This window comes from Sitodiplosis mosellana, unplaced genomic scaffold, assembly GCF_009176505.1.
Source record: "Sitodiplosis mosellana isolate CC-2019 unplaced genomic scaffold, AAFC_SMos_1.0 Smas_scaffold_3, whole genome shotgun sequence".
NCBI lineage: Eukaryota > Metazoa > Arthropoda > Insecta > Diptera > Cecidomyiidae > Sitodiplosis > Sitodiplosis mosellana.
The window spans coordinates 3,024,533-3,049,803 of NW_022595246.1; the positions used below are offsets into that span (position 1 = coordinate 3,024,533).

The window sequence follows — 25,271 nt, forward strand, 5'->3', positions numbered from 1 at the left end:
AATGGAACGAGCTGCGGAGATTGCTCCATTGCAAACGAGCGGGAGAGAGGGAGCACATTTTGTGTGTGTGTTAAGTGACAATAACAATGTAACAATCGGCATTTTACTTCATGTGTGTTGTTTATTAATGCAACAAACAAGAGAGAGGAAGAGAACAAGCAGTCAAGTTTGGAGGTGTTACTTAAGGTTACACCATTTCAACAACGATATTGAATGGCACACAGACAATTTTGCTTCCAATTGATTTGATTAGATTTGAATGAAAGGCCCATTTTGTCGGCGCTCATCGGTGTGTGACGCATAATCGCCTCCTATACTACGGCATTACGACAATCTCCACAATTTGATACTTAATTCCATTTTGGTGTGTTGCTTTCCTTATTCTTCGTCGTTTCGTAACACTTTGAAAAATGAGCCGAGGCAGGCAATGCGGTGTTTCATGCTAATGGATTGAAATCATCATCCGAATTGAATTTGTATCCAATAAACGAACAAATCAACGGGTTTCGCTGGCAAATCACAAGCGATTTGTTTCATTTGAGGATTGGCAACAAGAAGTTGGTGGCTGAAAGAATTTTTTTTAAGAACTATACCGTAGGTATAGCCCATTGCAAGCAAGCAAGGAAATACGCACTTCATGCGCAATTTGTAGCTTATCAAACACAAATTAATCATTTACTCAAACAAAAATTGTTATCACCAACAAATTATTGAAAAAACGATAGTATAACGTTAATTTATTTTCAATATTTCAATCTCAACGATCAAAATTGCCACTTATATCAACCAAACTAATCAATCGAATCTAAATATTAGCACTTTTCCATGACAATTCCTTGATCACCCTGTGATTTCTTTGTTGCTGTTGTATATTTCACGAGTAGCTATTCTCTCTGCTTGATTTAAGCGGCCTACTATTTATCATGTATGCAGCCAACGGTGGGCCGAGAGTTGCGCCCGTCGTCTGATATGACCCAGATGGTGGTGGACCGTACGATGTGTTTGGTATGGTGTTTGGTGGATATTCATTTGTTGTTGGATTCAAGTTTCCATTCCCATTTCCATTTACACTCGGCGGGTAAGGTCCTTCTGTTTCTTCTTTCTGCAAATGTAACGGACATTTCTTAGTTCCAATTTTATTTTTTAATTGTTTACATGTTTTTTAATCGATTAGTTTAGGGGAAAAAATCAACATTTAAATTGTTGTTCCGCTTTTAGTATATTCCACATCTTTAGCGTGAATTTAATACTAAATTTGAATTTGGCACCTGTGTTTTGTATCGAATAAAGTAAACTTCTGGCTTAGTGGGTACAGTTGTAGCTGGTTTTGGTAAAACAAGATCTGGAGGAGGATCCGGTTTCTTAACTAAAACGTAGACCAACGTTTTCTCTTCATCGGGCGGTTGCAACGGAATTGTTGGATATGTGACTGGAGCTTCGGTTGGTGCTTTTATAAACACGATTCGATAGTGCTTTTGTGGAGCGACAGTAGTGAGTGGTTGCCTAAATAACGAAATATGAATGAATGACGTTTTTTACACTTTATTTGCTTGAATGGTCATTTTTTATCTTTTTCTATTCATTTCATCATCGCCATTTCTAGATCGTCCAATCCCTACCTTATTATAGGTTCTTCTGGTTCGGGAGGGGGAATGTGTACGTAAATCTTGAAAAATATGGAAAATAGTTGTGAAGAAATTCATTATTCATAGTAGAAAATCAATTTTTCTGTTACATGTTTGTGAACAACTGGTTTTGACGTTGTCGGTGGGCCGTATTCGCTTTTCGGTGGTCCATATTCGTTGTTAATTTTCGGTGGGCCGTACTCCATTCCGGGCGGTTGATAATCCATCAGGAAATTGTTTGGTGGATCGTAGCTAGGTGGTCCAGGTGGACTATAGCTGGACATGCCGTTCATCAGCATGGAAGGAGGCGGCGCATAATCAGAATGAAAATTTTGTGCGGAGGCTAAACGAGGTGGACTGAATTGTAAAATCGGTGGCATAGACGGTGGTCCTTTCATTCGATAAATTCGATACCGTTTCGGCATCGATAGCACACAATTTAAATCCAAAATCATTACAAACAATGGCAAACACCTGAAGAAAACTGGTAAATTTCGTGTAAACATTTTTATTTTCACTTTTTATTCGGCATTAAAATTCTAAATTTCGTTCTATTCACGATGAACAAAAGAACTCTTAAATAAACACTAAACAAAGTTCCACACTGCAAGTCCCTTTTTTAGCCACACAGTGAGAAATCATGCACAAAACTTTTGCTCTCAATTTGCGCAATGACGATGGAATACTGAAAACTTTGTTAAAAATTAACATGTATTTATAAACAAAGGTAATTGCGTGAAGATGTTCTTCACCTTTTTTTTTCTTTCGTTATTGCTGCAGCTTGTTTTTTCTTTCACTTTGTGTTGCTTTCCCCATTCCCCGTCCAAGTGAAATGAAACCACTTGCTGAGGCGCGCACCCATTATCATTGTGTGCTCATCAATTGTGTGTCTGTGTGTATGACTGTGTATTTGTTGGCGTTCATATTGCTCGCGTATAATCTATTCACTGTTTTTATTCATTTACTTTTTTAAATTAGAGCTTTGCATTTTGAGTCTTGGTGTCGTTTTTTTTCTTTCATTTTCAACTTTTTTTTTCTTTCTTTCTTTTCTTCATGTAATTTTGGCCCATTGTGTTTGTGCGCGTCGTTTTGAAAATCCCTCAAACTAATTAAGCAATTTGTTTGACGCGTTGGATTTTTCCACGGATTTCTCAGCGCTTCACTTCAAATGAGCCAGCAATGAGTGATAAGAGAAGGCGAAATAAAAAGTTTTATTCCAACGAAATGAACAGAAAAGAAACACATCGTCATTATAATTGAGAAGTGAAAAAAAAAACAACACAAATTATACAAAGCCCCTAAAGAATAATTTGCACAGAATTATTCAAATGTATTTTGAAGAGTCAGATTGGGTCATCCAAAATGATGAGCTGTTTGAATCTGTTTCATTTGGAGAAAGAAATGGTTTTTTTACCACCCAAATAACCTTCGCAGAAAGTTAGAGAATTAATGCAGCAAATCGGAAGTGTGGAAATATCGAGGGCAACATTTAATATTTCTGTGACGGTTGTTCCTTTTATTTGCATGTTGGTCGGACGTGGTGTGAGAAATGGGCCAAAGAAAAGCGAAAGCATAGACGAATAAAAAAAAACACGCGGAAGAAATTCCCCGACTAAAATGCCGAATCGAAATGGTGTGCTGTCGAATTATATAATTATCACTTTATATGAAAAGTTGAGCATGAAATGAATGATGTGCACTTGAAAACACTGAGGAAGATTGCATGAATGGTTCAGTGTTTGTTGTTCGGCATTACATTTACCCGTAAAACCGAAAGAATAATTAAATTATTAATGAATGAAGATGATTCACTATCAACACAATCGCTTCGTCTGTGCGTTTGCATTCCATTCGCTCATAGCAATCCGAAGAAAAAACTCGTCAAAGTAAATACGCGCTGAAGTGCACTTTTATCGACGACATTCCATTCATGTCGAATAAATTCATTGCATCACACTGAGAGTGCATCCATCTTCGGGCCATCGGGGGAATTCATTTGAATATTTCGACAGTTTGGTGAAGGAAATCAATTGCACTTGACACGTGCAATCACTTGTGTCATTCAATTTGCACGTCGATGCGATCAAGTGTTACTGTACGATGAATGTTTTGGCGTTTGTGCACGAAATGTGTTTTTAACGCCTTTTGCCCAAACTTAGCAGCTGACTTTCGACTGGGAAAATGTACGGGCGCACAGCCGAACCAGCGTGAACGAGACCGAGTGTGAGAGGACGAGAGTGTGAGGGAAAGAGCACTTGACGAACAACAGCGTCGAGTGCAATTGAAGAGTTTTCATCAATTATCGCTTGAGACTAGAAGCAAAACCGAGCGTCGGCATGAAATGAGCATGCAACTACTACAACTGCCATCGGTGCTAGATAAACACCCAGACAAAAACTCACACACGAAGCATTCAATGCGTCGTACGTTCAGGTTCACATAATTTAAAATATAATAACAAGCGCTCGCGCGTCATGCATGCAAAAACCGAAACCAAAACACAAACAAAAACCGTTCATTCATTGTAATTGAATGAAGTGTATGTTATTGGAAGTAAATGCAATCTAAAAGCTATCGAAATGTGCATTCAATGTTGCACAGAGGCATAAAATTACATCTTTATTTAATTAAATGTGAAAAAACAAAACTCTGTTTCTGTTGTTGTTGCTGTTTTTTTTTCTCTCCAAATCATCTTTGCGGTTTAACACTTCTAAAAGCGAGTGCGAGAGAGAAAAGCAGAAGGAAAGATGCTTCAATCTTGAATCATTGACAAAGCCAGCGTTTCTGATGTGTTTATTACCACAATAATCGGATTTACAGCACGTCGAGCCGAAGACGGAAGAGCTTCATCCGCGTGTGATTGGTGATCTCATTTTGTCTTCTCCCTTTTTTGGCCCGTGTGTTAAATACAATGTTGCAACGTTGAGGTTTAATCTTAATTCACTCTTCGGATGATACTCCGATCCGCGATGTATTGTTTTATCGTGCTTTAATCTTCCGCCAATTATGTGTATGTGCAATTTTCCGCTATCAATTTCACATCGTCGATAATAGTTCTCGATAAAAATCGAAACATCCACAGAAACGCACACGCCAACGCAATTTGCATGTTCACCAATTTTCCCAAAATTACCAAACGAAAACAATAGCATTGCATTTAATGCTCGCACCAACGCTTAAGCAGTATCCCGATACATTGGGTTGGGGTGCAAAAAACACACATACATCCGATTCCGATCTCGCCCGCTTACAACCATTTTATTATTTCAAAGACTTGATAAATGCACAAAGCAAACTGCGAGAGCGATAGAGAGACAGAATGGGTCCCAGAGACCAGAGGAAGAGTGGAGAAACTTTGTTGAAGACAATGCGAGCAAAAGAACGACGAAGATAGCGTTCGATTTAGCCACACAAATTGGTCGTCGTGAAAAACTGTAAAAAAAAAAATTTGCGCAAACACTGGAACAAAGACCGATCGAAATGATAAAGTAATTTTCTGCTTTTGTGTGGCAATTTCGGGTAAAATTTATTTGTTCGACGTACACACACATACACACGACTTTCTTCTCGTAGAAGAATGCCCTTTAGCTACTACACAGTGTTTCGTGCAATAAAGCAAACAAAAATATATTATCGAAAAATGCCATTTTACGAATCAAAAAAATGTGCTGACGCGCGCTACTTCTCTGCATGTGAGGCGAAAGAGCTGAGCATGTGGTGTGTGTGTGTGTGTGTGGCGTTGGCGTTATGCGAGCGCATTTTCTCTATGTGGTTAATGGGCTTTCGATCTGTTTCTTTTTCAAAAAATTTCGGTTCGTTTTTGTTTTTTTCTTCTTCTTTTTGTTCATCGGTTGCATCGCAAAACGATTGTGGTTTAGCCAGACAATATCAATGGGCGCATATCTCGCTACTTTAAGCTATCGATCGCATCTCTTGTTCCACAACAGCATTTACTGTTGTTGTCTTGGGCCGCAAAAGTTTCCGTTTGTGCGTTTCATCGACACACACACACACACACACTCGTACATTGGGAACGAGTATCATGCCATTCATATCGATTCGCATCAGAATTTATGTTATTTTTGTTCGCCTTTATCGGGCGGGCGCCCAAAACGGATTTTCAGCATGCGTTCAACTTTGTGGCTGGCAAGTATGAGTACAGAAAAATGTTTCGTTGGCCAAACAGAAGGAGAGAGAGAGCGGAAAGAAAATTGACTTACATTCGTCTTTTATGCAACGCAAAATCGCTTGTGACGATATCGATATAGCTCAAACAGTCAGAATCCGGCTCTCGAATGAAATGCGAAAGCAAACCGAAACATACAAAACAACAAAGTAATAAAATAGATAAACATGGTTATCAACAAAATGCTGAAAACGTAGAAAAAAAACGAGCGCAAGAAAAAACAACACCAGCTAAAACCAAAATGCACACAGACAAACACAAATAAGAGCGAAAGCGAGATTCATAAGCGAAATCGAAACAGACAACCACTTTCTGATGCAATGGCATGGTAACAAATATACAGGGAATGGAGCCGAATGGTGCGCGCTCAAGACGAAAAACACTATACAATCGACAAACGATAGTTTCGTTTTTTCTTTTAAGTTTGTGTGAGTGTGTGTGAAAACAAGTAAAAAGGATTTCAATATAGATTGCTTGCAGCTAAAGTAATAATAGTAAAAGCTCAGCAAACCCTATGTATATCGGATCGTTTATTTAAGTCTCACTATGATATTTTTCTCTTTTCTTCCTCTCTGTCTTTTCGCTCCGAAGAGTCTGGGAAAATGGGAAGCGAGAAACGTTTGAAGTGTTTTCATCTCGCATGTGATGAATTCATTTTGGGCTAACCCCAAAAACGCAGTCGACAAAACAATATCAACGTCTCTCTCCCTCAGAACTAAATTGAAGTGAAACAACTCACCAAATCTGCCTCACTCCACAGACACACACACACACACACACACACACATCGCAACCAACGAGATAAAGAAACCCGAAATTGAAGGAATGCTACCAGCAGCGCCGATTTAACAAATACCCGATATCTCGCTGATAGATTCGAATATATCCGAATAAATATCAATGAAGATAATCGCCAATGAGTGATGCAAGCTACAGAAAGTGTGGTGGGACTCCAGAAAATGTGTATATCTCGATTTTAGTCAATTCCTCCTCAGTTCTCGAGTTTTTTTTGACGTTACCGAACAGTTATCCATCCACAACTAAGTACTAAGTTCAATAAATGATTCAAATCGCAATAAATCGACTATTCGGCAAGAATAAAGCAAGCAAAAAATCTCCGGTCCATGAACCAAATTTGATTCTTCAAACAGTTTAGTTTTCGCAGTAGTTTTGCCTTACTTGCGCCTCATGCAAACATCCTGCCATTGTATTTGTTAACCATTTTATCGTTATTTCAACAACCGCACGTACCGTACCATCTCTAGCGCCATTTAACGTTGCAGAGAGTGTGTGTATTGATATTTCGGCTGGTATCAGTTTCGCTGGATTATTTTACCGTGCATATTTCCAAAGTCAGAGTGCGGTTTGGATTTGATTTTTGCCTTCATTTTTATTATGATGATTGCTGGAAATAAACTGCAATGGCAAGAAGACAATGAACAGAACGAGAGGAATTGTCCGGAATAAAATCAACGACGCGCGGCTAGGGAGCAAAGTGTATAAATTCGGTGAGCGTTAAAATAAGACGAAGGGTGCATTTCAAATGTGTATTTATTGCGATTAACGTTGACTTTGATTTCCGTCAATATCGAAACAATTTCATATGAGCTACAAGACCATTTTCATTCGTAAAACGAGCGTTTGAGTCAAACTGAACTCACATCATGTGTATTGCCATTATTATTGGCACCCACGACGACTTACTTATATGCAAGGTTATATAGCCGAATGAATTGAGAAATTCTTGCAAATTCGGTTGGAATCTCGTCACATCGCAATCGGCACACATGCGTTGTAAATTCAATTGAATTGATTGAATTATTAGAGGTAGGTCGAGGTCGTGGGTGTTTTGCAACGACATAAATTGCCAACTTTAACAAACAAAATGAACGTCATTCGTTATTACGTTGTTAGTTTGATAGAAAATCGACGGAATAAAAAGAGACTTTTTTGTGTTGTCGTTGTTTTTTCCTCTAGTTTGTGCACCCAACAATGGGTCTTTTCAATATGTTGACAACGTAAATTATTTGCTCTACATATTCCATCCGAATAAATCAATTAATTTAAAGCGATGTCATTATTTTGGTGTTTGTTCGATTGTTGTAGCTGTACGCTTTCATTTTTCAATTCGTTGAGTATGGCACGGCATACACATTTGATGTCGATACACACAAAACAAAAATTGGTTCCCATTTTTGATGTTTCCTCAAATGAACATTTGATTGTTCGAAGTCATCATTAGAAAGGCAAAGAACGCGAAGAAATTAATCAATTTCGCCGAACTGGCCTCAAATTGCATGTGACAACAGAAAAAACCAAAAAAAAAGAAGATCAAAATATTTATGCGAAATAATACTCTTGTACCCACACAAATATATACGCAAAACATTTGAAATGGAACATTTCGTTCAATTGTTCAGTACACGCTCATCGCGCGCATATACGCTGTGGGAAAAAGAAATGAACATGATACAATGTTCTGAATCAATAGCTAGATAGCTATTATTAGTTTCATGTCGATTATTTTTATTTTGACTGCTGTTTTGATTGTCGCTCAAGCTATTATTTAATTGCTATCGTTTAGCTCATCTCTCGCGTTCTCTCTCGCTCTCTGCCATTCAGTTTGTTCATTCCGGTGCGGTTTCGATCGACGATTCAACTGCACGGGCGAAGTGCGATTGTGTGAGTATGTTTACGGAACGACTACGTACTGGGATGAAGTCAACGGACAATTGTCTATGGTCGTGTGTTGTGCGATATTCTATGTTTGATTACTTTGAATTGATTTAAATTGTTTCAACGAGTTTAAATTCGCTTTAGGCACTGATACACTCAGCGAGAGCAAGAAAGAATAGCGTGACACGCACATCTTACAAGACAAGGCACTGGCTCTAGCATTGCACGACCGAGAGATCTTATCGCAATCAGACGAACGACACGATTGCAGCAATTTGCCTGGAACGGTCGACATTTGCAACGGAATGATTTCACCACGTGATGCCTAAAAACTAGTTCAACGGTCACAAGACGCGCAAAAACGAATAAAACTAAAGTCAATAGTTTTCGATATCGCGGAAGAAACAAAATAAAAACAATTGTTATAAAAAAGCGAAGTTCTTTATAAGTCAAGACGCGTGCAAGCGCATCAAAAGATGTGAACAATTTTAGTGGGTTGTCATTTTTCAAAATTGTAATGTATCGTAAAGTGCTTTGGATTGAACGAAAATTACGCAAAATCCTCTGAAGCGAAAATTAAATTGAAATACTGAAAAAAAGTGTTCGTTGTGTTTGAATAATTTAGAAGCAAAGAAATAGAGTTTAAATGAGTGGCAAAGTGGAATGTGATACGATTGGTGTTGACGTCGAGTCATTGGTGCATTTGGATATACTGCCGAAGCCACCAACACCGGGTACAATCCCGATAAATTGTCGCCTTGGTTTGGATAAAAAAAGCGGCCGTGTAAAATGGTGTCCCGATTGTCAGTTCATAAAATATTTCCTGATTCTTCCGGTGATTTTGCTGCCGGTGATTGTAGTGTTTGTGCTAATGATGCGCATTTCGAGCACATTTACTGGTCGCATCGAGCTGACCCCATCCACGGAACGTATACAAATTTCCACGGATTTAGAATCAGTTCATCGGCTAACACGCGATGTCAACAAACTATGGGCCACCATCAATCATAACTGTGAGATTTTTCGTCATTTGGCATCGGAAAAATCGATCGCTGACATGCAGGACAAAGATTTGTTCCGTGATATTCGCACGTCATTCATTCCATCATCGGATATGTGTATGCGGCTGTATCACGAAATGTCGCATGATGAAATCGAAAGCGGAATCAATAGTGTCGACGACCCACCGCAAACAAATCAATCAAAAAGTGTTGATCAATTAAGACGTTGGATCAATAAATATGCCGATCCAATTGATTTCAATCGTTTGAACTATGGTTCGTTAAATTTTCGGCGTCGTCGACGACAAATTGATAATAATGAAGACATTACGGATGACGGACAAAATAAAACGAATGACATTCGAAATGGGTCAGATATGGTGGCGGCGGCAGCAGCGGTTGCGGTGGTGACAGCAGTACCGGAATCAGAAAAAGAAGACATTGACGATGAACCACTGGAGATTCCAGCCTTTTTACGCACTTTTTGGAGCCTTGGCGGCAAAACATACGAGCAAATTCGAAACAGTCAAGTTGAAATCATAAAGCAGTATATGGACACAAGCGTTAAGCCTTGTGATGATTTTTATCAGTATGCCTGTGGCAACTGGGATAAATTGAATCCGATCCCAAAAGATAAAGCCGCTTATGATACATTCGAAATGTTACGAGAAATTCTTGATATTGAATTAAATAGCTTGTTATCGGAGAGTAAAGTCACGGCTGACACCGATAGCAGTCCGGATATTGATGTGGCAGTGATGAACACAACCGAAATGCCACCAACGGAAATCGCTGATTCGCCTAACTCAATCGAAATCAATATCGTTAAACGCAGTGATGAAAATGCGGAAAAAATTATGATGAGCGCCGAACAAAAAGCGAAATTTCTCTACAAATCATGCATGAATGCCGAAATACTAGAGCAACGTAAATTGGAACCGTTGTATGCGTTGCTCGAATCGCTGGGAGGTTGGCCAGTACTTGACGGTGACAAATGGGATGCATCAAAATTCAATTGGCTGGAATTGGCAGCGAAATTGCGTCTTTACAATAATGATGTGTAAGATCTGTATATAAGCAGTAATGTGTCGACATTTGTACTATATTGACTTTTCATTCAATTTCTCGTAGATTGATCATGCAATGGGTCGGGCCTGATATCAAAAATTCACACGAGAATGTCATTCAATTTGATCAGAACAGTTTAGGGCTGCCGACCAGAGATTATTTCATCAAATCGGTAAACAGTGTCTACCTCGAAGCGTATCAAATGTTTGCAAAACAAGTGATTCATCTGTGTGGTGCGAGTGAAAATGAAAGTGCAAAGACGGCCGATGAAATTGTCAAGTTTGAAATTGAATTGGCACGAATAATGGCATCGCCACAAGATCGAATGAATGTAACTCAATTGTATCGACGCATGACCGTCGCCAGTTTGTATGATTATGTGCCCGAAATCGATTGGCAACGCTATTTGGAAATTGTTTTGGAGCAGAAAATCGAACGGAACGAAGTGATTGTGATGTTTGCATTGAATTTCATGCAAGACGTTGTTCAGTTGATAAACAATACGGACTCAAGAACGGTGGCCAATTATATGCTGTGGAAATTCGTTCGGCATCGTATCAACAGTTTAGACGATCGATTTCAAGATGCGAAGCAACAGTTTTACAATATTTTAATTGGACGCAAAAAATCACCACCACGATGGAAAATTTGCGTCAACCAAGTGAATTCGAACATGGGCATGGCGGTTGGTGCAATGTTTGTACGCGAATACTTTGATGACAGCAGCAAACAAGACACTCTGGCTATGACTCACGAGCTGCAAGACACTTTCCGTGAAATACTCAATGAAACGTATTGGTTGGACGACGAAACGAAAGCATTGGCTGAATCAAAAGTCAACCGAATGTCACTGAAAATCGGATACCCTGATTACATTTTGGATGCTGACAAATTGAATGAAAAATATGCAGATTTGGAAATCCATCCGGAACAATATTTTGAGAATATACTGAATGTGTTACGTCATTTGACACGATCTGAACAGAACAAACTGAGGGAATCGGTCAATCGAACGACTTGGAATACTGCACCAGCAGTTGTGAATGCGTATTACAGCCGCAATAAAAATCAAATCATTTTTCCGGCCGCAATTCTGCAGCCACCGTTCTATCATCGACATTTGCCACGGTCTTTCAATTTCGGTGGCATAGGTGTTGTTTCGTTGTTTTGAATAATTGAATTTTCTTTTAATTTTACCATTTTTTCATTCATTTTTTTACATTTTCCTCTTCGTTTCTGTTCGATTAGGGGTCGTCATCGGTCATGAGTTAACGCATGGAAAGTATTTCTTTTCTCTATTTTAATCGTCGTACTCCGTAGTGGGGTGTCAATTTCAATTTCAACTTTGTGTCATTTTATCTAATCTCGCAATCTCATCCACTTTTCAGGATTCGACGACAAAGGCAGACTCTTTGATCAGGATGGCAATTTGAATCGGTGGTGGAGCGAATCAGCGATTGAGGTATTTCATCAGCGTGCTAATTGCTTGGTATCACAATATGGCAGCTACAGAATGAACGAAATCGGTGGTCTGCCAGTCGATGGCATAATTACGCAGGTAAAGTAATTAAGATCCATTTCAATTAAAATTCAATAAATTTGCTTTCATCATAAAATCAAAATAGGGCGAAAATATCGCTGATAATGGCGGAATTAAGCAAGCGTATCGTGCATACGAGAAATGGCTTGAAACTAACTGCCACACGACTGAATGCATAAAACAAGAGCATCTACAGGGATTAAATGTCACCCACAAACAGTTGTTTTTCATTAACTTTGCTCAAGTGTGGTGTGGTGCGATGCGACCAGAGGCGACCAAAAGTAAAATGAAAACCTCCGTTCACAGTCCCGCACGATATCGAGTAATAGGTATGTAGTTCGAAAAGCACTTCCATCATCAAAAGCCCTTTTATCCCAATGGAATTTCGTTGAACTGACATGAAATGCATTCATTTCCTCTAGGCACCTTATCAAATTCAAAGGAATTTGCATCTGCGTTTGAGTGTAGTGCGGACGCAGCAATGAATCCGCCGAAAAAGTGTAGCGTGTGGTGAACAAACCAGGAGTGCAATAATCACATGCTCAATTCATATTAGGCAAAACCAAAAGAGAAAGATTTGTTAAAATTTTGTTTTTAAAATGAGATTTAATTAAACATTGATTATGTGAGTTCCAAAAGAAGGAGAACAAAAACGGATCAATAAACGAAAATCGAACAAGTGGTTCAATGTGTTAGCAAAAGTGTTTTTTTGAACTTGGATCGCGCGTCAACAGTACCAAATTTCTTCGACACGAATTTCAGTCGTTCATATCTTTCAGTTAAACTCCTTCGACCCGGGTAGCAATGTCCGTTAGTGTGTGTGTGTGTATGTGTGTTTTTTGGTTATCTTTCGGAGTGTATAGCTGCTGAATTTGCAAATGTTTCGCGTATCACTGGCTGCTGGGCATCATAAAGTATCGGTCAACTATATATGAAATGTGAACAAGACTTTTTTTTCCTCACTCATCTCGCAGCACCCACACCCTTGCCGAAAAAAGCGAATAAGGCAAAGGAGTGCGAAAAAAGTAACTCACACACAACGGGGCAAATTTATGAGAAAACATTTTATCTGAGCGTAGTTCAACCGCCAACGGTCACTAAAACATCAACCAAAAAATGCTGCAGAAAAAAGAACACATTCTCTCTCACACACACATACAAACATTGAGGGTAAAAGTGATTATTTCTGTGAATGACTTTGCTCGTTTCGGACTTGTTTGCTCGCTTGCTTGCCCGCTCGCTCCGTTCACTGTTTTTTTTTGCATTTCTTATTTATATGAAAGAGTGTGTGTGTGTGTGTGTGTATGTGTGTTCGTTATGTGTTTTTTTCTTCACTTTTTGCGGTACGATTTGTTGAAATATCGAAAAAAGAAAAACCATAACGAGGAAAATTTATGTGCAACCATTTACCATTAGATGAAAATGTATCGGATTGCAGTAGCAAACATCATCGTCGCTCTCGTCGTCGTCGTCGTAGCCATCCTAGCCGACGCTTTTGTCGTCTGTGTGTCGTTACTTTTAGCATACTCTCACAGTGCGGCCGAGTGTTAACTGAAGTAAATGCGAGTTTGCCAACCCTTTTTCATCTCCATTTCAAAATAATAAATTTTCACATTCGATTCCGTTTTTAGTCGGTCGCTTACGGACCAACGAATGAACCAGCACACGGTATGGCACTAGCAACGATGACAACAACGACGACGGCTCATTTCCACATGTGCTTGAAAATCCTTAGCAAATCATAATAATACTCAACATATTGAGTTCAAACGCCCGCACTTTGGATCGCTATTTTGTATTTATATGTCAGTGAATGAAAACTACATACTTATAATGCTGGCTGAGTGTGTGTTTGTGTTTGTGTTTGTGGCGAAATTGATGACTTGCGGAAGGAAATCGAAGTTGTTCAACGGGATTTTATTTCACATGCTTCGACATGTGTCTCAGTTATTCAGGGTAGCCTTGCTACTTGACCAGTTTGTCTGGGTGCCTTTTGCTGTGGAGAAAAAAAAATTTGCTCAACAAATGGGAAAAGATTTTCGCCCAAGAAAAAAACATGCAAACCGATAAAAAAAGACAATGATGGGAAATGACCTGACCGAATCTAATTGGAATGAGTGACCAATGAAAAATTGAAACAAACCGAAAGAAGCGACCGCTTTGAATATCACATTGACAAACGCGTATGACACACGAGCTATTAAACGGGGCGACTCGACTCAACTCGGAGAATCAGAGTGAATGAGTCCATAGGGAATGTTATCTTTTGCTGTGGTTGAAAATTATCGTCGCGCCTCAAACCGTACTATAAAAAATGCGATACAAAACCACCGCAATCTATTTCAAGCACAAAATCGGCAACGTTTCCATTTTTGCTTCGAAAAAAAGAAGAAAAAAAAACTTAGCGTTATGATTTGATATTCTCAAATTGTAATCGATTAGAGCGGTTAATGCCTTTGTCACACACACATACACACACACACACTCACATCAACTTCTATACCATCCAGTAACCACATTCATGCGCTATTTTTCATTGCCATTTTTGTTCGTTTTGTTTTTTTTTCGTTCCTTTTCTTTTCTTTTTGCATGAAGAGGGAAACAAGAACATTTATCTAAAATACGGTTTCTCTTCCGGCGCATAAATTTTATTCGCAAAATATAAAAGAGAAACTAATATTTCTGACTTGTTGAAAACGACGACCGGAGCAGAATGGAAAAAGAAAAAAAAACACCCTCCTCCGAAAGCAAAACGACGTGATTTATCATCCAAAACTGAGAGAAATGAGAAACTTAATTTCAAAATTAATTCCGTAAAGTGGTGGAAACGGGTATAGATGAGCGAATGAATGTGTATGTTGTGCATGGGGCTTGGCTTTATGTACTGCATCCGCAGATAATTCTTCTTGTCAACCGATTTTATGAAATGTTATTAAAACAACAAGATACATATCTATTGTTAGTCGGTATACGGTGTACAAAATATCACAGATGAAAATCATGATTTATCTATTATTATCTGGTAATTTTCCATTCGCATGGCGCATTTAACACGTACGCCACAACGAAAGCAAAAGTCGACAATGCATTTCGACTTTTTGAACATTGTCATTGTCAGCGGTTGCTTGCGTTTACTACTTTTTTTGTTGCGATACATCAACATGATTCATCACACGAATTATTTTTGGAATGTGTGAAGAGATGCATCTACGCCACCGTTTTTAAGATGCATTACTTCGTCGAAATAATGGAGCAAGTTTTGGATTTCGATTTTATCTTCGAAAAGAAATTTGTTTTTGGCACACCTACACTTTATTGACAGTAGCCGAAATTGATTTTTTTTTTCTATGGTGTAGCTGGGGTCGAGTATGTTCCAAATATATGCCAATTTTTTTCCGCACCCCCCTGTGTATCCAAAAAATGGGTGTTCGAAGGGCGACCATGAAAATCAGGGTATTTACACCAAAGGTCATATCTCCCCAGCCATGGGAGGGAGGGCATTGCTCCTTGGGTCAAAATTGTAGTACTCGTGAATACCTATCCAACGGTATACATTACTTTCACATTTATCTACGTTATGTTCGAAAAACCGTTACACGAAGAAAATCAAATTTTTGGGTCAAAAAAGTAAGTTTATCCTCGTTTTCTGGGTCATTGGGTGGTTTTATCGTTGGAGTGTGTTCAGGAAAATTGTAGAGTGACTCAAGGAGGACAACTTTGCTTCAGACCATTTTGCCCCATCTCCTTATGGCAGGGCAGTATAGCCCCCGGTTTCACTGAAACAAGGTCAAATTAATAAATACTGAGTATTTTCTTGTTCTAAATGTCATACTAGTTGCACCATATACCATAAAATATCCCGTATAGAACTTGGTGTGACACCTGTATGGATTTTATACCTAACCTCACTTTACCACAATACATATATATACGATTTATAAATAACAAAATAAACTAGGTAGGCACGAAGTAAAAAACCAAACCACTCAATTACCACGCGGAAAAAATGGGATGGGGTTAAAAGCGCGCGCGCTCGTTCGGTCTTGCACTCCCTTTTAACCCCATCCCATTTTTATTTCATTCTATTAAATATAATGGGTTGATTAAATGTATATGGGGTTTCATTTCGGAAAAAATGGGAGGGCGGTTAGAAAGGAAGCACAAGACCTTCACTCGCGCGCGCGCTCGTTCGATCTTGTGCTTCCTTTCTAACCGCCCTCCCATTTTTATATTAAAACTGTACGTAAAAGTGACATTTGAAAATGTGTTATACAAACTGTTATAGTGGTATACAAATGTGTTATACTGATATTTGGGAGTGATATATAGACTGTTATTTAATATGCGGTGCCACTTGTACGATATTAAGAACAAGAAAATATTCAGTATTTATTATTTTGACCTTGTTTGAGTGATACCGGGGGCTATACTGCCCTGCCATAAGGAGATGGGGCAAAATGGTCTGAAGCAAAGTTGTTTCTTTTGAGTCCTTCTATAATTTTCCTGAACACACCCCAACGATAAAACCACCCAATGACCCAGAAAACGGAGATAAACTTACTTTTTGACCCAAAAATTTGATTTTTTTTCGTGTAACGGTTTTTCAAACATAACGTGAACAAATGTAAATGTTATGTATACCGTTGGATAGGTATTCACGAGTACTACAATTTTGACCCAAGGAGTATTGCCCTCCCTCCTATGGCTGGGGAGATATGACCTTTGGTGTCAATACCCTGATTTTCGTGGTCGCCCTTCAAACACCCATTTTTTGGATACACAGGGGGGTGCGGAAAAAAATTGGCATATATTTGGAACATACTCGACCCCAGCTACACCATAGAAAAAAAATAAATCAATTTCGGCTACTGTCAATAAAGTGTAGTTAAGCCTTGTTTCTAGATAGCGATGGTGTGAATAATGATAATTGTATTTAAAAAATGATCTGAGTTTCAATAAAAATATTGTTTTTGAATGAAGAAATAGCGACAATGAGGAACTGATCGTCTTATGGCAAGACTTTTGTGTCATCATTTTCCGCACGTAACAATGAAATAATTGTGCCATGAAACCTGTAATTCAACCGACAAATTGGTATGGCGACAGCTGATAAACGCTTATTGAATTACCCATTTTCAATGAATTCATCATCATTTCCACCTTCACTAATCTCTTTATTTGTTGAATCAGTTAGTTGCCGGTGAGAGACACAGAGATGCTGACAGAAAGTGATCGCATACCTTGGATTGTGGCATTAGTATTCCAAGTTGCAAATCAATTCCCCTATCAATAAAGCGTTAAATATGCACGTCAATTAAAATGTCTCTTGAAGTCAGTGCTGAAAAGTTAACTCAAAATGGGAAACGGGTCTTGTCGTCGTCATCTATTCAAAAAGTTAAGTTTTCCAAACGAGTAAAAGTGGATTTGAATAAATTATCATGAAAATCATGAGGAATGGCAACAATCAGGCACCGAAAGATATTTATTACTGTCTGTTATGAGCAAGAGTCATTCATCGTTTGCAGGGAAATGAAATCACATCACAAAGTAGCTTAAATACAAAATAGTCACATGAGAGATCTGTTGAAGACGAGGATGTGAATGATGACGACGACGCCAGAAAAATGATTCGTTCGATGTTCCATGTGACTCAACAGCATCATAATAATCGTTAGGACAATTTCGAATGCAACAGCCCGACATAATAGATGTACGAAGAAGTTTTCTAGTTTGTCAATATCGGTTCATCATGTTGCCGGATTCCCTGCCACTTCATCACAATACGTGTAAAAACGCAACCAATTCATACGTAATTTTTCATTCCCTCTATTAAATAATTTATTATTAGCATTTTTGCGTTCGCAACGCATTCCCATTTCGGCTCGGCATGTGCACTGCACGCGTTGGAATCTATAGAGCTGCGTGAAGCTCTCGCAAATTAGCATGATATTAGTGTTGTGTGTGTATATAGTTTGGGTGTTGCGTTGGCATTCTTCTAGGTTCCTGTTGTGCTGTGATTTTTGCGGTCTTCTCAAACATATAGCCATCCCCATAGAGAATAGCGAGCGAGCCAGAGAGAAAGAGAGACATTGGGACAAAGAAGAACCCATGGTGAAAGCAGACGAAAGTTTTTCACATCTGTTCTGAAATCAAGAACTTGCTCATCAAATAGATTCGTGTTGTTGTGTACAAGTTAATAAAGGGAAAAATGTTTGCACATGCACACACACACACACACAATGGATGCTAAAATTGGATAATACGTCGCCTATCTTTTGTGTACAGTGTACACTGTACACGCACCACGTCCATAAGACACCACAGAACGAACAAATGAAGATAATATTCAAGGCGTTCGAATAACAATGCCAAAGACCAAATGCTGTGAAATCTCGGAGAAAATATGCCACACATCGTGATGTGGAAACATGTTTGCATTGACATAATTTTGAGCTCATAGCCATAGTCGGAGTTGGTTGGTGTGCATTGGAAAAAAAGAAGAATGTGGAGTGGAATGGGATCAGATCGGGCAGCATGGCAACCGAAATGGAAATCATGCAGCTTCAAGCACAAATGGGCTAATGAATAATGAAAATGGTATGATTGTGACCAATGCGGGATGCCATCCATTTTCAGAACGCAAGCTGCAATTTCACATTCAAATCAATTCATTAAAATGGAGCAAAACGACTCTATTTCTATTCCACCATCTCTCTCCCTCCCAATTTTACAGATGACCGGATGTTTTGCGATCAAACAAATTGTTCATATTCATTTGGAATTATTCATAAACGAATCCTCAATTGAATTTTGCTTGTTGCTTGCGTTGTTATCGATTCCTAACGTGTCCGAGATAGAGAGAAATGTTGTATTATGACGACCCCAATAAGAAGAAGAAGAAGTAGAAGAAGTTTAACTTAAAATTGCCAAGCAGTAAACCGTTCGACATCGTAGTTAATAGAAATGGCTTTCATGCATGCCATGGCATGGAATATATGAAATATTACCGATAAATTCGTGCTTACATTGTTCACTCACAATCGTCTTTTTTTTTGCTTTACCAACTCAACAATAGACATTCTTTTTCTTGCCATTCTAATCGCTTCCACCATGGTGAAGAAAAAAAACTCACACACATAAGATTACATAACTTCAAATTCACAGCACTTTGAAACGTTTCATATTTACTAGTTTTGCTTCACATTGCATTATTCATGCAAAACGGATTACATTGTGTTCTTCTGCATACACTTCATTTTCACATTCTCTCCCGCCATTCGACGTACGTTCCGTACGAAGAAAGTCTTAAAGAAATTACTCTCTTTTATACTATTATATTTCGCACACAGCTGAAGAATGTCTTATATTATATATGAACCACACCAATCTTTCTCATAGAGTTCAAGTAAAATTTTCTGGAATTGTTTTTTCCATCGCTTGAGATGCACAGAAATAATTCATTCGATAGAATTGAAGCCACATTGCTATAAATACCGAATGAACGATTTATTTTCCGTAAATTCTTCTGAAAACTTCAAATAAAGTCTCATTCTGAGTGGAAATCATGAAATGGATTTGTTCGACTCGGCTGGAGCGTGGTGTCGTTTTGATTTGAAAATTGGTTTTAATCAACACAATAAAGAGAAATATTTCAAGTGACTTATGCATTGACTTTACGGTTGTGATGGAATGAGACAACGATGCATCTTTGCCCATTTCACTTGATAATTCAGTGTAAAATCTTTGATCTGTTTTTCTTGTCTATCTCAAGTTAATGTGGATTTGTCACTTGCTTTTTCATTGGAATGTGTCAAATGACAAATCTGATTTTTTTCTCATTTAAAATTCGATTCGATTCGATTCAAAAACTTGATCTCCAAGAAAAAGAACGCACATTGCAAATGGATAAATATGAATTCAATGTCGACTTTGAGCGTCAAGGTTGAATTGAAAACACTTTGAAAATGGTGAAAGTTCTTTAATTAAAGTTATTTTGTAAAGACGAGTTTGTTCGGTTTCGCTTTCAGTTGTGTTGCTCATCATGGATATGGCGCAATCATCAAAGTTTATTTTAAAAAAGTAATCATAATAATTAATATTCCGAAACGGGGCGAGAAAAAAAAAATGGAAGCACAAGGAATGATATTTTAATTAAAAAATTTTTAATTAAAATTGAGTATTTTAATTGCGATCAAATTGCAAATGTTATTTAGCGTCAAATATTTACGGTGGTAGCTTATAAACAGCGTTGGATTTCGAAGAATAGTTTTTCTTTCTCTGTGTGCTCGATTCTCCAAAACCATAAGGTATATTTAATAATGCATAGCAGCATGGTGGTTTAGCATATTCAAATTGTGGCGAACCACTCGAATATTCAATTGATCGAGAGAACAAAGCGTTCTAAAAGACAATGGAGAGAACGATGGCACATACATCATACTGGACAACAAACAAACACTTCAATCGGAATAGGAAATGATGTGTGTGTGTGTGTGTGTGTGTATTGACGCTAAGTGTTGGCCCTCTGGGAAGGGTGGAGTGCAAGTGTTTAGAAATGTTCATTTGCCAACTACGTGCTTGTCACTCGAAAGTGTCAACCGAAATTTTTCGGTATTTCAACATAATGGTGACGACGTTAAGTTCGATAATAATTTGACATGAATAAGAGTCATTCTTCGTTTTTGGGGGCATTTTCGTGCGAAAAACCAACAATTTCATTAAAAACTCTGTTGTTAATGAGAGGTTAAATGGAAGGAAAGCTGTTGAAAGCCAAAAGTTTTCCACGTGACACAAAAGTGAATGAAAAACCTGACATTCGAAAAAAGACAAGGTAAAAATCGGTAAACAAATGACTACTTCACATAAAGTGATTTGTTGACATAAATGACTATTAAATTCAAATGCTCGACATCATTTGGCGAATGTACGGAAGCGGAAAAAAATACCACACACACACACACACACACACACACACAATATTGTTATATATGTTTTGCATCTCTTCAACTTTGTTGAAGCCCACTCTGAAGAGTGTGTGTGTGTTTGTGTGGAATTCAAACCGAACACTATTTATACACCAAACAATAAAGACCAGAAAAAAAACTTAGCGTAAGAATTGAGCATGCTAGCGAAGAGTAAATAACTCTTTTTTGGCTTTCTCTCTTTCCCTCTCACCATCTCTCTCTCTACACACTAAAACTACCTCAACCCAAAATGAATATGTATTAAAATACTTTCGGTTCGGTAAGTTTGTCTATTGGAACATTTAAAGGCTGTGTTTCCACATCATCACATATACGGTGAACGTAAACCGCACATTTGCAACCACTTTATTTTCCATTCATCAAGTCGGTAGCAAAGTGAGTGTGATTTTTTCTATCTACTACTGCTGCCGCCTCAGCCGTTGCCGTTTCGCTGTATGCTACCGTTTTTCTTTGCGCATTTCCACGTGTGTTTCGCTCGAAATCAATCTATCTTCATTGTCTTTGAATATTGTGTACATTTTTTTTCTTTTGTTGTTTTTTTTTCGTTGTTCACTTCTGTGTATGCTTCGATGTTTCGTTTGTTCGTATGTAAACAAGTTCATTCGTCTTCCTATTTTCATTATATTGCGAGTTGGTTCGGAAAAATGGCAACAGAAGAACACCGTTTTGCCATTATTATTTCGAAATGCCGGCACACAAACCGATGAGGCTCCCAATATGTTGCTGCTGTTGTTATTGTTGTTCAATGTGTTATGTGCCCAAGTTGAAAAGGCGGCAGCTAAAACGCAACCATCTAACAGAACCAACAGTGAAAAAGTCACGGTTTTCCCCCTTTTTACACTGTCGACATACTGAGTCCGTGTGTTGGTAGTTTTTGGTTTGTGGTCTTGTTTATTTGGTTGCGGTTCTTGTATTTGAATTTTCGACTTTTCTCTGTGTGCTCCCTGTCGTTGTCTCGGCATTGTTTTTCCGAACTTATCGCTTCGTGTGGCCACCGCCATCATTGCCGTTGCTACAAACCCTTTTGCTAATGCGTTTGGATTTCCTTCACACAATGGTTTTTTCGGTATGTTCAATCCGTGATATATTTGCCATTGTATTTGCATTTGCATTTTCAAGTATATAAACGACGTCGATAAAAATGTGTTTATTAGTGCTAATGTTTTCTTCTCCCATATTTTTTGTTGTTAGTTTTTTTTTCGGCGGTAGCGATTGACAGACAGCAAAAATATCGTTGAACCGCTTTTATCGTGAACGCCTGTCATACTTCAATCGCCGTTATCGAAACTTCGTTCAGTGGTATGCATGCATGCAATGCATTTCATTTGAATGTAAATGGCGAAATCACGGTTCGTTCCGTAGAAAAAGCATTTAGTGGCCGTTCAAACTCTAATCATATCATCAGCTATAAATATACAGTCAACAAGAAACGATTTCGAGTACATTCGTTTTCAAAACCATACAAAAGCCAAGCAATTGTCGATATTTTTGTAGTGGCTATCAGTCTGGGGGGGCCACGAATGATTCTTCCTTCTTCCTTTTTCCTCAACTTTTGCATATTGCGTCTGCACTTAACAAACATGACCATTTGTAATTCTATGCATTGTATGCCTTCCCATGCAATTTGTCTACATAGGTACAACGTAGAATTATTCTGCATCGCGTGCTAAGCTTTTGGATTTTTCTAATGATGTTTGCCAACGGTGAAATAAATTGCATCGAATAAATCGTTTGGCAATCTTGTTAAGAGCATATCAACAACATTATCATTCTTCTCTTTTTGTTTCAAAATGGAATGGTTTCCCATCTCGCAACACTGAATTCATTCAATGTTGAGAGGATTTTCGGTCCGGTGTGAAATTCTTTGATCAAAATTCGATTTCCGGCACCATTACATCAGTTTGAAACATACACAGCAAATAAACACAAACATCAGTTTTGATTTGAATTCGTCGACGCAAATGCACTATTTCATGTTGAGCTGTGCCAATTCGCCTGTTGAAAATTTTAATTGAAAATTAAATGTAAACAAACTTATTAAAACATCAATTCATTTCAGATGGGTTTTCATTGTGTTAGCACTTTCACCCTCACCACCACTCTTTCTCGATGATGCGGTCAACTCCAATGCACCGGCAGATGAAATGCACTTAATTTATCTGATATTATCGCGGTCGTCGCATATTGCTGCCCGCAATATGTGTAGGCTTTTTCATTTCACATTGAAAATCGGCCGTTGTTTTGTGTACAGAATTGTGTTTCATGCATATGTGCCGTTTTTGTTATGAACTCGAGAATGTGCTTGCATATGTGTGCGAGTGAGGGAGTGAGTGTATGAGCCGATGATTCACATTGCGATTTCGGTAAAACTATTTATTAATGTTGCTATGAATCCACTTTATTTCGAAATAATTGACTCGTTTTGCTACTGCTACTGCTGTCGCTGCCGCTGTCGTAGTTTATTTTGCAGACTCGAATTATGAATCTACTGCATGCTAGTTTATCCTTCGCCTACACATTTATGCCAAGTTGAACTCTTTTTTTTCTCGCTCTCAGTAACACAGCAAATTACATTAACATGTGCCGCGCTGCTATATTCACAAGGCTTACAACATCAATCATCTCCCTATATTCAATGCAAATTCATTTACAGTCCTCACTTTTTCCAACTACATTAGATGCAAAACCGATTCATGGGGATGTCACTTAGCTTGGAATGTAAACAATGAACTTCATGTAAAACATCATCATTTCATTTAAGTTCCACTCTTTTGTGAACACAACGATATGCAGCTAATTCGCACTGATTTTTAGAAATACACATGACATACGGTCTTTTGTTTGCATCCATGTTGAATGTGATTAAATTAACTTTGTGTGTAATGGAATTGCGAGACCTAATGCTACTGAATGCATTGAATATTTCCACCAAAATTACATTCCAACGCAGAAATTTGATCCGATATTCCTCGGTAAAATCTAAACAAATTTTCATCAACGATTCGTTTGATCCACTTTTTTAATGAACAAAATAACTTTTCAATTTCGTCTAATGTTACGGGCAATTTGAATGAAAATATGCTTAAAATGTAATGAAATTGGATTTGATTCTGTCGAGAAAAAAAAACAAGATGAAAATGTATGATCAAGCTTTGTGCTAATGCAAGTAAAAACAAATCCAATTAAAACAAATTTGACTTGAAAAGTGACAGCAATCTATTGTTTTATTTTGAATTGAGCTTCAAAATCAAATTGTCTCAAGCAAATTTTTCCAGATTTATCCATAAATGTATGGCAATAATTGTGGTTTTCATGGAATTTACGCTCAGGATTATAGCTATAAATAAACCCACAACTCAGACATGTGCATAGTGCCTTTATTTTGATAGTATCAAACCGACAACGGTGGGGACAGACAGTGAAATAATATTTCGTTATTGTTGGTTCCCACTGGCCAAACGATAGACACAATCCATAAACGTGAGCATGATGCCATAAACGGCTATTAAAATGAAGAATGTGTCGCATTCGTGTCGAGAACAACATTTTCGAAAGTGTCCATATCAATAGGACGCGGCGAGCGAGCGAACGCACGTACAATTATTGACGGATAGACAGACATTTATATTATTATTAAAATGTAACATCATCATTTTAATAGCATATGACATTTATATATTTACACGCCTCCATTTAGATTTATGCATTGTGTCAGCCACACAAACTTTAGCCCGACACCCTGGCCGAAAATTAATAGAACAATATGCGGTTTATCATTCAAATTAATGTAATTCTAAATAACAGCCGAAAAAAAATACGAACCAAAAAAAAAATATCCATAACAGACAGACGTTGTTTGCGAATGTGACAAATTCGACATGTGCAATTGTTCGTGTGACAAGCACAATGTGTGCCATTTTTTCCACTTCAATTTACCACATTGTGATTGCATGATGTCGCCTTTTATTAGCAAATTGATTAAAATTTTAATTGATGTATAGCGACAGTTTTTTTTCTGTCGTTTTGAACTCAATGTGGTCAAAAATACAATCCATTCAATTGGCTTTGAAGGCATCTTCGACCAATCGACAGTATACTTGTAGCTTTCAATGAATTCATGACATCAATTCATTTATTACTTCCAAACACGGTGGTTTTTTTCCCTGTCGGTGATTCTTTTTCCGGTTGAAT

General features: G+C 38.0%; 2 protein-coding genes across 2 annotated transcripts; one reads left to right on the plus strand and one right to left on the minus strand.

The window, feature by feature from the left end:
- Positions 1-874: 874 nt before the first annotated feature.
- Positions 875-2,080, minus strand: LOC129565664 (uncharacterized). The gene is made up of 4 exons (XM_055440775.1): positions 1,736-2,080; positions 1,620-1,666; positions 1,251-1,503; positions 875-1,102 (listed from the first exon to the last, which is right to left on the minus strand). The coding sequence occupies exons 1-4, from the start codon at positions 2,078-2,080 to the stop codon at positions 875-877; spliced, it is 873 nt and encodes a 290-aa protein (XP_055296750.1).
- Positions 2,081-8,648: 6,568 nt separating this feature from the next.
- LOC129565941 (neprilysin-4-like) lies at positions 8,649-12,790 on the plus strand. Its single transcript, XM_055441327.1, has 6 exons — positions 8,649-10,548; positions 10,620-11,707; positions 11,805-11,833; positions 11,944-12,114; positions 12,182-12,425; positions 12,519-12,790. Exons 1-6 carry the CDS (start codon positions 9,134-9,136, stop codon positions 12,608-12,610), a joined length of 3,039 nt encoding a protein of 1,012 aa, XP_055297302.1. The 5' UTR covers positions 8,649-9,133; the 3' UTR covers positions 12,611-12,790.
- The last annotated feature ends 12,481 nt before the right edge of the window (positions 12,791-25,271 follow it).